We start from the raw sequence: 14,280 nt of genomic DNA, 5'->3' as shown, positions 1-14,280 counted from the left end.
AAAGGTAATAAGCTAAGCCTTTTTTATAAGAAATTGAGTTTTTACTTGAACTTTTTGATTCCTTTAAAATTTGCAATTATCTACTTCACTTTGGCTGTACGGACCTGATCTAATCATTCAAATACAGATAGTTTACTTATTCAAATATTTTCCATATTTGTATCACATATATGAAGAGCCACTATATCAACTCTGTGTAGTCAGGGGAATTTTTCCAAGACATAAAAACAAACAAAGGTTGAGCAAATGAACCAAGGCCAAGTAACTTAGATAATCAGGAGCATTAAAACATCCAAATAACAATACCCAGTCTCCAATTTTAGAATTTAGTGACACTATTAAATAGACCACTTAATAACAGACTAATAGGCTTTTTCTAAACAAAACAGTTGGTACAATGAAATGCACTTAAAAAGATTTATATCTCATAAACATCTTTCTAAGAAAGAACACCAACTTGGAACCTGTAGCAGCTTGCTAATTCAAGAACAGAACTTTATGATGTCAGCAAATGCCATTTAGAATTATTTGAGGTTCCTTTGACTCATAAACTAATTGACTTTCCTCAAGGTCCCCCAGGAATCACTGAGTCAGTCGTCAGTCTTGGCAGATTTCTGCTGATGTCTCAAAACAACTCCCTGAATACAGTTTTCTGGACTTTTCATGTTAAAGACTGATTGTGGTAGCCACAAATAGTTTCTACTGTATGCCAGTTGGCAGTATAAAGTGGTGTTCCATCAGCAACCCCCCAAAAGAGTCCTCTTAAATAAATATGCATTCTATAAGAAGAGCATGCTGGCCTTGCAAATACAACTTTAAGACAAGTTACCAAAACATTGCCTCCCAAACAAGTTGCCCTTCCCAAACTCCCTTTGGGCAGAAACTTACCGCTTCCTTCACTCTGACTCTTCAGCTTGTCCCATCGTTGAACTTCCACTCCTACTGGAATTTGCGTGGAGTCTGAGCGATAATTGCAGTGCAACATATATGACAACTGCCTCGATTTCGTAGAAATTGTAAAGACCCACTTTCTAACTTTCTCCAACCCAGCATAAACCTTTACTCTGACTTTTAAATGGGCAAGAAACTGAGTCCCCAAATGTTTGCTTAGCCTCCGAAAATCTACCACGTCTGCAACTCCTTCCCTGAATATGACAACTCGGAATGTTAACCTCCCCCTTGAAACCACACATTATCAGCACCACTCGATTTGGCTGTGAGTTCCACATTGCTTTGTGTTGCTTTGTTTCTTATGAGGCTTATCACATCACATTCACCCTCTGTCAGTACTGAGTTGTGCGACATTGTACACATTGTGTACACATTGCGTACATCGATGTTTTAAGAATCACGTTCCCTGGAGAGGAGTCAAGGGTTGCCATGTGGGGAAGAAGCAATAAAGACGGGAATGTTGGATGGAGAGACACAAGTTCTCCCACCCTTCCCTTCAACCAGAGACGCTCCATCTGTATCTATTTTATTAGAGTTCTGAGTCAGATTTTCCTTGAAAACCTAGTTCTGCTGCATTAAAAAATGTTTTAAAACCACTGGGATGGAAGGCTTCTAAAGTTCTCTCTAGTCATTCTAATATTCTGAAAGAATGTCAGTTCCATGTGGGCTCCTTCTGAGTCTTTTGAATTCTTCTACAGCACTGAATCTGGGCTTTGCAACCTTTGCTCCTCTTTTGGTTTCCTCTATAACCCTATTTCAAGCATTCTCTTCCGTTATGACTTCAACTATCAGCTCTACACTGGTGACTACCAGCAAATCCACCTTGAAATGGAGACGTGAATTTCCAGTCACCTCCCAAGCATTTCCATTTAAATACCCTAAGGGAATCTCAAACCCAAATTGAACCTATTATACTTCTACCACAAACTCCAAACCCACACCTTCTCTAGTGTATTTTATTTCTATTCATATCATCATCAGCCAGCCAGTTACCTAAACAACAGTCTCGAGTCACCTCAGTCTTCCTCCTATTTATTTCAGGCCTTGCGTTGTATTCATGAACGTATCCTTTTGGTTCTCCCTCAAAGATGTCTCTTTATACTTTTTTCTCCAGTCTGTCCCTTGTCCCTTCCACACGAACTCAGGCCTTCATCATTATCTGCCCCATCTATTACAATAGCCTAACAATTGTTCCCTGTCTTCCGTGTCTCCTTCCCTCAGTTCATCCTCCACATTGCAGTCAAAACTCTTTCTAATATGCAAACTTGATGGCATGACTCCCTTTGCTTAAGAATATTTTATGGCAACCAAGAACCTATTGCATGTGATCCTATTACCAACTCCTTAGCCTGGTACCTTCTATACATCACAAAAGGGACCTATGCTACCTTTCTAGCTTTAGGTCCTGCCATTCACCCTAGCGAATGTAGTTTATGGCAGACTTTCTCCAAGCATGAGCCATTTACAACAGAATCATTCAGAGCACCTATAAAAAATGTAAATTCCTGGGACCCATCTGAAAATACTGGTATTATATAGCCTGGTATGAGGCCCCAAAATCTACATTTTAACAAGAACTCCAGGTGATTCTAACACAATCTAAAGTATTCGAATTCTAAACCATTACCTACTTCACTAGATGTGACTATACCATTCCCCAAATACAACGTAAGTATTCATACTTCTATGCCTTGGCCCATAATGCTTCCTCTGCTGACATGCCCTTCCTGTCTCTTTCCCTGAAAACAAAACAAAACAAACTTCTCCTTAAAAGCCCAAGTGAGATGCCCATGGAATCCCACCACTTTTTTCTTGTATCTCCACCCCTACCACCTGTGCTTCAATAGCGTTTTGTTTGTTCTACTGTTAGAGTTGTGACATCATATCCTAGTCATGTATATGCCTCTCTCTCTCCCTAGAATGTTGGATTTAAATGATCATTTTATTTATCTTTTATACCTCTCAGCTCTAGTGCCCACAGTAAACAGATGTCCAATTGGGATGAACTACATAGTAGTAATTCAAATAAATATTCATTAAATTTAACTTAATTATGAATTCATGCCAGGAACCCAGGTCTCCAAGTACAACATGGAGACAGACCTTTTCTGAATCTTCTTTCATAATTTCTGTCCAACCAAAAGAAAAGTCATCATCCAACAGCAAGCCAACCATATCATAGTTTTAGTAATGCTGTACCTGGTCTTTATTTGAGCCACAGAGAGTGTAGTAGGATGACCTTGGAAGATGTTTGGTCTAGTCGTATAATATCTATTCTGAGAACTCTTCAGTTCTCCCTTTATCAAATCAGTTGGGCAATAAGAATGTATTGTGTGCCTATATTTGCCAAATTCTGGGCACTACGAGGAACCAGAGGGTACACTAGCATCCCATCACCTCTGTTCCCATATCTTGTTCCTCACACAAACATAATAGGCAATGGCCAAAGCCCCTTTGTAATATTTCACCCTGTAAAAGAGCCTTAGTCTCCCACACTCTGTTACAGAGTGTCTGAGGTGCATCTCTAACCTGTGCCTGCAATTTAGACCTGGGTAATAATTTATAAGATATATGAAGTAATGGACCATCAAGAGAAAATGTTGCTCTTTCAAAGATCCCCAAGTATGCATCTCTATGATAGACTACAATGACTCCAAAGGAAGATTATTGTCTTTAGAGTAAATAACGCACTTTTTCTCCCAAGTCGCAAAGCCTGTATTTAAATGATTATTCATGGGTGTTGTGGGAGACTTTAAGCCTTAGCTTGGCAATTCCCAACATAAAAATGGGTAATGTTTCAAAAACCTTGTTTATGAGTCACCTGCCCAGAGACTCACCATTGCCTCTTACATTGTGTTCCAAATTCCCAGGCCAACCCCCAAAATCTATTTATCTCATTACACACCTGAAGGGTATTCAGGGACACTTACCCCTATTTACAACATTGTTCCTTTGAGAACATGTTCTCTAAATTCCCAGTCGGGTGACGTAAATATATTTCTCCCTGCATTCGGGGACACATGAGGAAAGATGAGAGGATGAAAATGAGAAGTGAATGAGATCGGATAGTCCCAGGAATCAGAATCCTGTTAATCTTATACATACATTCCTAAAATGTCCTTCTCTACATGATTATTGCTTATTAGGGGCAAAGAATTATAGCCTCCACTATCAAGAGAGAGATTTTCAGAATTTGAAGTGACACCCAACCTTTCCTTGCTACCTGGTTGAAACATAAACATGGTTATAAGAACATTTGACATTTAATCTGAAACTGTCCAACCTCTTGCTGTACTTTCAATTTTTCTCCTAACTCCTTTAAGTACATCTTGTAATTAGTATACATTTTAAATAGGTTTTAAATGGATGCACCATAGGAAATATTTTCCTATTTTGAATCAACTTAAAACCAAGTAAATTTACAGTTTCATAATATAAAATAGGCCCTTTTAGATTAAAAAAAGAAGAAGAAAGCCCAGCTTGGTTTTTTTTCTGTTATTAAAATGTAAAGGATTTTGTAAATCTCATTTATTTTGTCAATTGGTTCTGCTTAACATTCTTCAGCCCAGTCCACTCTCAATTACCCATGCTAAGGAAGGGGGATCAGTGGCCTGGATAATCTAAAACAGCAGACAATTTTAAAAGCCCTTGTATTTGGCCTGGGCATACTTGACAATCAAACTCTGATTATCCACACTAATGAAAGGAAGAGCAGGCACCTTGAGAAAGATCCAAAGCCAATATAGATCTGCTCTGTTGGTTTAGGGCACCACAAGGCGGAGGCCCACAGAGCATAGTAGAAGGAAAACAACAAGGTCCCAGCTGCTGCCAATGGTGACCACCCACGCCATCCAAAATACCAACACCCAGCTACAATATCAACATCTCTCATGTTATTAGTCATCTTTAGAAGCATGGAGTTATGTCCAACACCCCCACAGGAAAAGGCACATTATTCATGTCGTTCCAAATAGTTAATGTAGAATAGATTGTTCATATGTGCTAGAAACTTCTTTTGGGGGTTCCTTTTGCCCCACCTTACCCGCAGCCCATTACTACCACTCCCAAGCTCACAGTAACACATTTGCAAGAGGAGCATAAAGGATGAAGATGAAAGAAGCAGTATGTCGGAGTAGGAAAAGATCCAGCCTGGAAGTCAGAAGGCCTGGCTCTTTGCCCCCTTTGGTCTCTGCTCATGCCAAGAGTCAGGTATGCGGCCAAGCAGAGGGAGCAGTGTGTGCAACAGTGCATGACGGTCACGGCACATTTAAAGAATTACACGTGTTTCTTTTTGGTCAAAGAATAAGATACGAATGACAAAGAAGCAAGAGACGAAACTGGGGATGTAGTTGGAGAAAATTACAGAGTTTTTTTAATGCTATGCAAGAAGTTCAGAAATTATTCTGCAGACAGTAAGAAGATAATAAAAAAAAATTTTATAATTGTGAAAATTTATTGAACACATACAGTTTGCCTAGTACTGTTCTAAGCATTTGCTGTTTGTAAACACATTTAATATTTACAATAACCCTGAGATAGGCACTCATACTGTTCCCATTTCACAAATGAGGAAACTGAGGCATGCAAAACTTAGATATCTCCCAAGATCACACAACTAGTAAGTGGTGAAGTAAGGGTTCAGACTTAGTCTGTCTGATTTCAGATCTCACGCTGTCTTTCAAGAAATGGAATGATGTGGTTAGAATTTTAAAAGACCATGCTAGAAGCAACATGCCAGAAAGATTGGAGGAGAATGCAGAAGAGGGAAGGAGACTTTAAGAAGACAAGAGCCGATGAGTTCCAGAACTAAAGAAAGGTAATGGTAATGGAGGAGAGGGAAGTAATCAAGAGGTTTAGAGGAGAGAGAATAAAAAATAATTGGTTAAATAAAGAAGAGAGTAAAAGGAATGGCCTAGCATGAGTCCCATATTTCTGGCTTGGGCACTGTGTGATAGCCTAATAATTTTAAAGGAATCGCTTAACCTTGTGCACCAGTAAACTTACCTGGAAAGCAACCCCTACCAGATGGGCAGAACCAGGAAGGAACAGCACAAGTAATGCTTTTTTCTTTTCCAGTAGGATGTCAGCACATATTCATCCAAATAAACAAATGTCCTGACTTAATTGATGAAAGTAGTCATGACCAAAAAAATTCATGTACAAATATGTAGGACAATATATAGAACCTATACTCCAAACAGATTATTGAGATGCAGCAAATCTTTTCTTGTTTTCCAAGGTTAAATATATTGACTCACATTTAGCTTTCCATGGGCAAGTGTAGAAAGATAGATAAGGGAGAAAGGACACTGGAAGAGGAGAAAAGATGCAGACATGTTATAGCTTATCAAGATACTTGTAAGTGTCTTAAAGAAACCAAAACTACTTCCAGAACGTTCCTATTAGGGTGGGAAAAAAAAGTGTATGTGTGCGTGAAAGTTTGTCAACTTAGAGAAAAAGACTGGAAGTATGTACTCAAAATTTAAAAATACCTCTCTGGTTGATTTGTTCTTTAATTTTTTGCTTGTTTGTATGTTTTAAATGTTCTACAATTCTTGTATTACTTTTATAATACAAATTAAAAAAAATTTTAAACATATGTCATAAGCATCCATTCTGTATTCAGAACTACGCCAATACAAAAGAATACACAAGCAAGCAGACCCTAATTGATAAATAATCCACATATACCTATAGCGATGGCAACAGATACCTTTCAGCACTGCCCATGAAGACAACTAAAGTACTGGAAAATTTGGCACATGGAGAATCTGAGTGTTCAGAATGAAGGAAGGTAAGAAATGATGAAAAGTGGTCTTTCTTGGTCATAGCACCCCTCCTCCCCTATGCCTTTCCACACATCGTATGAATATTTCACTTTCTCTTGCTACGTTGTCCAAAATTCCATCAATTCCATATTATCTCATCCTCTTTCTAAAAAGCACAGGACTAGAAAATTTCCAGACATTGGATGTGTTGTTGGTGACCAGAAGGATATAACAGAAGGATGAAGAAAAGGTGAGAATTTATTTGTTAAGTTTGAATAATACCACGTGGCTTATGAGGCACTTCCGTATATTAACGCATGTTAATAAAGACTTCCAGTTCAGGCTGGGAACAGAGTATCCATATTTAATTCCTCTCCTTCTCATATTGAAATTGAAATGACAGAAAATAAAAAAGGAATCCACAACAGAACTGAAAACAAAAAAAGTCCCAAAAGAATACTACATTTACTAAAGTATTTCTAGGCAACAGAAAGAAAAAAAAGGACTGAATTGTCTGAGAAACTAAGGCAAAGAATTACAGCATAAACTCACACACTGATGATGGCTGGTAAGGATTAAGAGGGGCTCCCCTAGAGAATCTGTGGGTCAACCAATGCAGAGAGCAAAGCAGGCCTCAAAGCAATCATCACGACAATCAATTAAAGGACTATCTGTCGTACTGCTGATCAGACTGGTTCCTCTCCCCCATAAACAGAGCACGTAGTAGGGCTGCCATTACCCCATGCTGAAGTCCCAAGAAATGCTTAATAAAAGTGAGAGATGTGACTGGGAAGGATTCCTATCAAGGGTACTGCGACAGTCTAGGAAAGTAGAACCAACTCAAAAGATAAACAAGAACTTGACAGGCAGTGGGGAGAGGAAATATAAAAGTAGAAAACAAAACCATTCTTCTTTGAATTCCTCATTATCTGGCAGTTATTGAGGTCTAAATCTTGGTTCTCTCCTCTCACACACACAGTCCTTTATGAGAAGACTGACTGCTGGCAAGTCCTACCCACTTACACAGAACCCTGCTTCTTATAGAGTCAGCTCTGTTTCAGTTAAACAGAACTACCTAACTTCAAAGGAAGCCTAACTCAGTTACTGATCTCAATCAACAAATCCTTTCATTCATAAACATGAGCAGGCACTCAAGGATTGCTAGACATTTGACAAAAACAAATAGCATGGAAGATAAAAACTCAAATATAACAAATAACCCAAAGATCTTGAAGTGATACCAAAACAAAAAACAACAAAGAACAAAAAAGAAAGAAAAGTTAATTTTCTAAACTACCATTCTTAAAAAGATTTGAGGGTGACAACATCCAGAAAACAAAACACAGCTTCCTGAAAATGAAGCAATCAAAGAATAAGAATGAGTTTGAAAACCTAAAAATAAGAGTGCCACAGTTAAATATTCAATAGAGAGATTGAAAAATAGAATGAACGAAGCTGAAGTCCACATTAGTAATCTGGAAGAAAAAGTTGAGGAAATCAAATTCCAAAGTACGAAATGTAGGAAAAAGTTCTCAAATATTCAGAAGTGAAATTTCAAAAAAGAGATCAGCGTTAGGAATTTTGCAGATGAGAAATCTGAGGCTTGGAGAAGTTAATTGATTTAACTCTTCAGTAATCCACAAATAGAGTCGGATATACTCCAGACGTGTCGCACACATAAGCCCAAGGCTGAAATTCAATCAGCACGTATAAGTGCCGCCCCAGTGGTTGTTTACACAGGGTACCAACTCTGATTGATTAATGTGGGTGCCAGCCTGGTCAATATCAGTTGTTTACTCTTAACGGTCAATGAAGATGCTAGTCTGTCCCATACTGGTTGTTTACGGCTGGCATCCACTCTCATTAGTCAAGGCAGGTATCAGTCTAGTCTACACTCACCGTTTACAGTTGGCATCTAATTGGTCAACGTGGATAGTGTATCAGTTGATGAATATTTGAATGTCTTCCCTGCCTAAGCCCATACTCTTTTGATGACTCCTACATCATTTCATGGTCCAGGCAAAAAAGGGGGCAATTATGGAGATTTGTGGATCTCAAATTCGAAACTAGGGGAAACAAATAAGGGTGGTTTCTGGCATATCAACTTTTAAGCTATGAGAAATTTCATGGATAAATGCTTACCTCTCTTCTCCCTTTTTTCCTTACACACCAAGAAATAAATGACTTTGCCTTCAGTCTGTTCCCCCTCCTCTCTTAGGTGGTCCAGACAGAGGGCAGATCTATCTGATGAGCTTTGTTCTAGAAGAATACCAAGGGCAGCCAAGAAATCAAGTCCCAAACTGGGATGCTTGATCCAAAGGGTTTAGCAGAAAATAGGAACCAAGATACACAGCCAAAATTGAGTGGAGAAAGCAAACAGGAAGTGGTCTAAAGAAATATGGGACCCGTGGTGACATCTACAGCAAGTAGATGAAATGTGCCATGAGCCCAGGTTTCTGAGGGCCGGTTGAGTTTTTAAAAGATACCAGAGAAGAAACAGCCTGGATAGAATCACCACAAACTGGACCTAAAACCTAAACAAGTAAAGCAGTTGTCCTGTTTATTCTCCCTTGTTAGTGCAAAAATAACTTGACATTTCTTAACTATAGGATTCATCTTTGATGCACCAAGGCAAACAGATGGCCCAAGTTTGAGGCCAGCCCCAATTTCTGCCAACTAAGGTCAAAGTCAAAGTTAAATCAAAGTTCAAACTTTATATTGGTATGCAGTGCAGCATCCAGGGTTAATAATGGCATTCATAAAACTGAGGCCTTTGCCTCCATAAGAACCACAAACTCAGATCCCACCAGGAAGCGTTAACAGAGTAGTTTAGACTTTGCTTAGGATTTGCGGGATTTTGCAGAGTGTGTTCACCACTTAAGAGCCTCCCCTGAAATCACTGGGAGTTATAAGCTCATAAGAGCTGTAGAATTTGGTCCTAAATGTCATTTTCATAGCTCCTCTGTGGCCTACTGAGGAAGTAAGCAAAATATCCCTGAGCTACCAACTGTTTTGTGCCTCACATTCCCTCCAGCCAAAAACAGAGGCAAAGTCAGCTTCACAAAGGGTTAAAAATCATAGGACTTTTTCTGTACTTTAAAATATTGCATGAGACTCACTTCTGTACAAACGATGATTATCTGCATCTCCTTCCCTCCCTCTTCATCTAACAAATACATTTTTACAGGTTTTACAATGTTCTTTACAACTCACCTAAAACACATAATTTTCCTCCTGTTTATACCACTTGGTTATTATTTATTTACTAGATTTATATTGTGCTTTCCTCCAAAAGGCTCAAGGCACCACACAGCCAACTCATATAATAAAAATTCCATTAAACTCTTCTTGAAAACCATAACCAGGGAAGTAGCCAGAGTGGAGGCAGAAGGGGTGTGGACAAGAACGGGAAGAGGAAGAACCACGGGTCTGGTGACACGTGCAACCAAGTAGTCAATGTGTTAGGAGGCCCAGTGATCGGAAGGCCCTGTCCTGCCCACTTCAGTCAGTCCCACCTGCAACGACTCTGACAGTGCCTTCTATTCCAAGTAACAGAGCCAAAATATCTCCCTTTCTGTGTGGGGGTGAGGCATGAGTATATAGATGGGTGGGGAGGTAGCCGAGATTTCCAGTTATCTCTCAGGGCTCCCGAGAGGGTATCTGAAAACAAAGACAGCTACACGGACAACTATGCTTTAAAAATCAGTGGAAAGAGATACACGGTCCTGTTTTATAGCAAATTGGCGAAGTGTTAGATTTTTTTACAAATACAACTCATGCTCAGTTCTCAGTTCTGCTGAGTGTGACTTCCAACAGCTCTGTGGACTTCCAGAGGCCAGGGCGGCCCAAAAGTTCAAAGATTTTCAAAATCAAAAAATGACAGAGTGACCTCAGCCTTTAAATCCCAGGCCATATTGATTTGACAAAGCCACACGTTGACGTCCTGCATGTGTGATCTGTGCAACAGTGGAGGGGTAGTTAAACAGTAACTCTCCCAGCAGCGACTATAGAACCAGTCAAGAGTGAGTGAGGAGGGAGTATATTCTAATTTGCAGTCCAGAGAAGAAACGACAATTCCCACTAAATGGAGCAGACAATGTAACTCCCCTGTCAGTACAGAGTAGGAGAGAATCCAGCCAGGAGAAAGAACAACAACAATACTATTACTAATAATAAATAGTGTTGTTGTTATTGTTGTTGCTATTTAATGGGTACTACGTGCCACGCACTCTTGTGCTACAGTTAGATATGCTAACCTCTTTAATCCCCAGAACAAACCTACAGAGGGGGCATGACCATTTTCCCAATTTTACAAATAAGGGAACTGAGACTTAAGATATTTGCCCAAAGTCACTCGGCTAGTAAGTGCCTGAGCTGGGATTCAACCCCAGCACAAAAGGATAGTAAGAGCCCTCAGGTGGAAAACAAGCAAATGTAAAGTCATTCTGTGGGTGGACAAAGAGAGCAGACTGGTTGGATCAAGTTTCCCCTGAAAGCTGTCAATAGAGAGTTAACAGCACAATAGTGGGTTTGAGGCCACAAATAAAGAACCTAAAATAAGGCAGCAGAAAGCCCAGTGCAGAAGCCTGGGACAAACTGCCTCCAGGACACAGAAAAGGTGCAGCAACCCTGAGACCCTGTGAAGAGAGGAACTCAGAATGGACCCGTAAGTTTAACCCCCGGGCCCAAGCGAGCAGGTACCTGGGAGCTGGTAACTGAAATCCACCATATTGTCTTGTGTAACTGATTGAGTATTTATGCCAAGTTAACTGTAGAGTCCTATAGTGAGTCATTCTCAGTAATCCTTTTGTGACCTCGCCTAAATATAATGCCTTGAGCACTTATGAAGCACCAAGCATTTAACATACATCACCTTATTTAAACATCACATGGGACCGACTCCGTGGCATAGCAGTTAAGTGCACACGCTCCGCTGCTGGCAGCCCGGGTTCGGATCCCGGGCGTGTACAGATGCACCGCTAGTCAAGCCACGTTGTGGTGGCATCCCATAAAAAGTAGAGGAAGATGGGCACGGATGTTAGCCCAGGGTCAATCTTCCCCAGCAAAAAGAAGAGGATTGGCATGGATGTCAGCTCAGGGCTGATCTTCCTCACAAAAAAATAAATAAATAAACATCACAGGAACACTATAAGGTCAATACCACAATTACTGGTACTAGTCACACAAATACTAGTCACACAAAGCTAGTAAAGTGAGATGGACCCCAAGTTTGGGAGTCTGGCTCCGGAGTCCATCTTCCCAGTCACCGTGCTATGCTGCTTCTAGAACCTGATTGTACTCGCTCCATTCCAGTGCTCTGCACCCCCTCTCTGATTTGTCTGACCTCTCTTCTGAGAGGGAAACTAGCCAATGTCACGTCTCTTGTTTTCAATCCTAGGGGGCCAGCCTCATCCATCACCCACCCTGACCAAGTGGAAATTATCTGGGAAAAGATGAAAGAAGATACTACAGAGAGAGAATCCCTGCTACCCTGGACATTCCCAGATATTCTTTTGAAAGAGTCTTCATGACAGAGCATATATGTATAATAACATACATCATCCCCCTAGGAGATGTCTTCTACATGGCAGTTGTTGCAATTACTGTAGCAGAGATTCCTCATTCTCATTTCTGAAGGACTTGGAAATGGCAATCGAAACTGGAAATCATAAGTAACATGGATTGTGCCAGGATCAACCTGCACTCTATCTAGAAAAATCTTCCCCATCTTCAAATGGCTCTCTCCTTTACATCTTTTAAGTGTTTAATCAAATAATTCAAAGATCCTCCTTGACCATCCAACCTAAAGTAGCCACTTCCACATAACCCTTTACCAAAACATCCTGTTACCACCAAGCACTTACTATAAGCAATAATTATTTCATTTATTAATTTACTTATTTTTGTTAGTGTATTTGTTTTCTAGGGCTGCTGTAACTCAATACCACAAACTGAGTGGCTTAAACAATAGGAATTTATTGTCTCATTGCCTTAGAGGCTGAAAGTCCAAAATCAGGGTGTCAGCCAGGCCATGCTCCCTCCGAGGCTCTACATGGAATCCTTCCTTGCCTCTTCCTAGCTTCTGGTGGTGGCCATCAGTCCTTGGCATTCTTTGGCCCACAGCTGCATCACTCCATCTCTGCCTCTGTTATCACGTGCTCTTCTCCCTGTGGTCTCTGTCTGTGTCCAAATTTCCCTTTCTTCTAAGGACATCAGTCCTTTGAGGGCCTACTCTTCTCCAGTATGACCTCATCTTAACTCAGTTAATTACATCTTCAAATGGCTAGGTCTGGCCCCCAGACTGTGAGAGAATAAATTTCTCTGTTTGAAGCCTCCCAGTATACGGTAATTTGCAACAGCAGCTCAGGGAAACTACTACAAGAAGCTCACTTATCTTTGTTTAACCCAGGGTTTCCCACACTTATTTAACCAAATAAATTTTTATTTCATGATAGTATTAACAATCCCTAATTCCTTAGGGGGAACAATGTAAATATTTTCGAAAAGCTAATCTAATCTTCCTATCTTACAGATGAAGAAAGTGAGCCTCAGGGGGATAACAGACTCACATGCTCACTCATGGTAGGATGGAGACTAAACTCAGACCTCCAGCTCCATTCTTGGTTCATTTACCATCTAACAATTGCTTCCTTTGGCTTCTCAGCTGCCCAGGGAATGGGGTGGCAAGCTAGATAGGATCTGCTTTGTGCAAACAGAATGGAACAGGGCCCCTCTCCCAACTAATGAAGGTCCTTCAAGGAAGTCTCCTTGGACTCATTGGAGGAATTTACCCAATATTTTTCTAGCCAATAGGAGAAAGTGTCTATTTTAGGGAGGTTGGGGCAAATGTGTTCAAGAAACTAATGATGAAAGTAGCTGGTCCAATGCAAACTGATGTCCCAGATAAGCTTGGACTGATGGAAAATACACTGCAGCTTGGTCCTCATCCCGTCACCGACACTGCCTTTGTGCCTAAGGAAAGGGACATCAGAATGTGAGCCTCTTCTGTGTGAAAAGTGACACAGTTTCATTGGTACAGTTACAGACTCTCCAATCCTTTTCCTTCTTTTTCTTTTTGCCCCCTCACCTCCACCGTCTTCCCCAGGCATACAGAACCCACCAGAAGTAATCCAGCCCAGCCTTAGCAAAGGGAGGGAACTTCTCCTACCTTCCACTTGGTAAGCTGAGCTGGCTGCCCCCCAGCCAAATCCTGCAGGGAAAGCCATGCTTTCAGAAGACAGCCACCTGGAACACACAGTCAACGGGAGCGCTGTGCCCTTGAGTCAGAGGACCCCGCAAATTTACAAACAGTAAATGAACTCTCACCCCTGACCAGAGTCTCAGGTTGCAGATGTGTATGCAAACAAGCAGGGAGCCTGGTTCAAGGATTCCACTTAACTGGCCGTGACCTTGACGCGAATCCAAGCGAGCATTTGTACTTTTGATCCCGGCCCTGACATCAGTTCCCCTACGTTAAACCCAGAATATATGGGGTTAAAACCAAAAGCACTCATCCACTTTCCCTGCTTCTCTAAGTTACATTCATATGTAACTATTGGGT

The 14,280-nt window shown here is 40.6% G+C and overlaps 1 protein-coding gene across 1 annotated transcript in view; it reads right to left on the bottom strand.

Annotated features, from left to right (window-relative positions):
* The window catches only part of LOC101395770 (cytosolic beta-glucosidase), a 104,477-nt gene extending 90,528 nt beyond the window's left edge, over window positions 1-13,949 (bottom strand). Inside the window, exon 1 of the mRNA XM_004432315.3 lies at window positions 13,888-13,949. Within this exon, the coding sequence (XP_004432372.1) occupies window positions 13,888-13,945 (58 nt within the window). The 5' untranslated portion in view covers window positions 13,946-13,949. The remainder of the gene's footprint in view (window positions 1-13,887) is intronic.
* Between the last annotated feature and the right edge of the window lie 331 nt (window positions 13,950-14,280).

The sequence above is a fragment of the Ceratotherium simum genome, chromosome 8, assembly GCF_057802395.1.
Source record: "Ceratotherium simum simum isolate JZ-2026a chromosome 8, ASM5780239v1, whole genome shotgun sequence".
Taxonomy (NCBI): Eukaryota; Metazoa; Chordata; class Mammalia; order Perissodactyla; family Rhinocerotidae; genus Ceratotherium; species Ceratotherium simum.
Note: the sequence above shows the minus strand (reverse complement) of the source record. Positions and strands in the feature narration are given on the sequence as shown.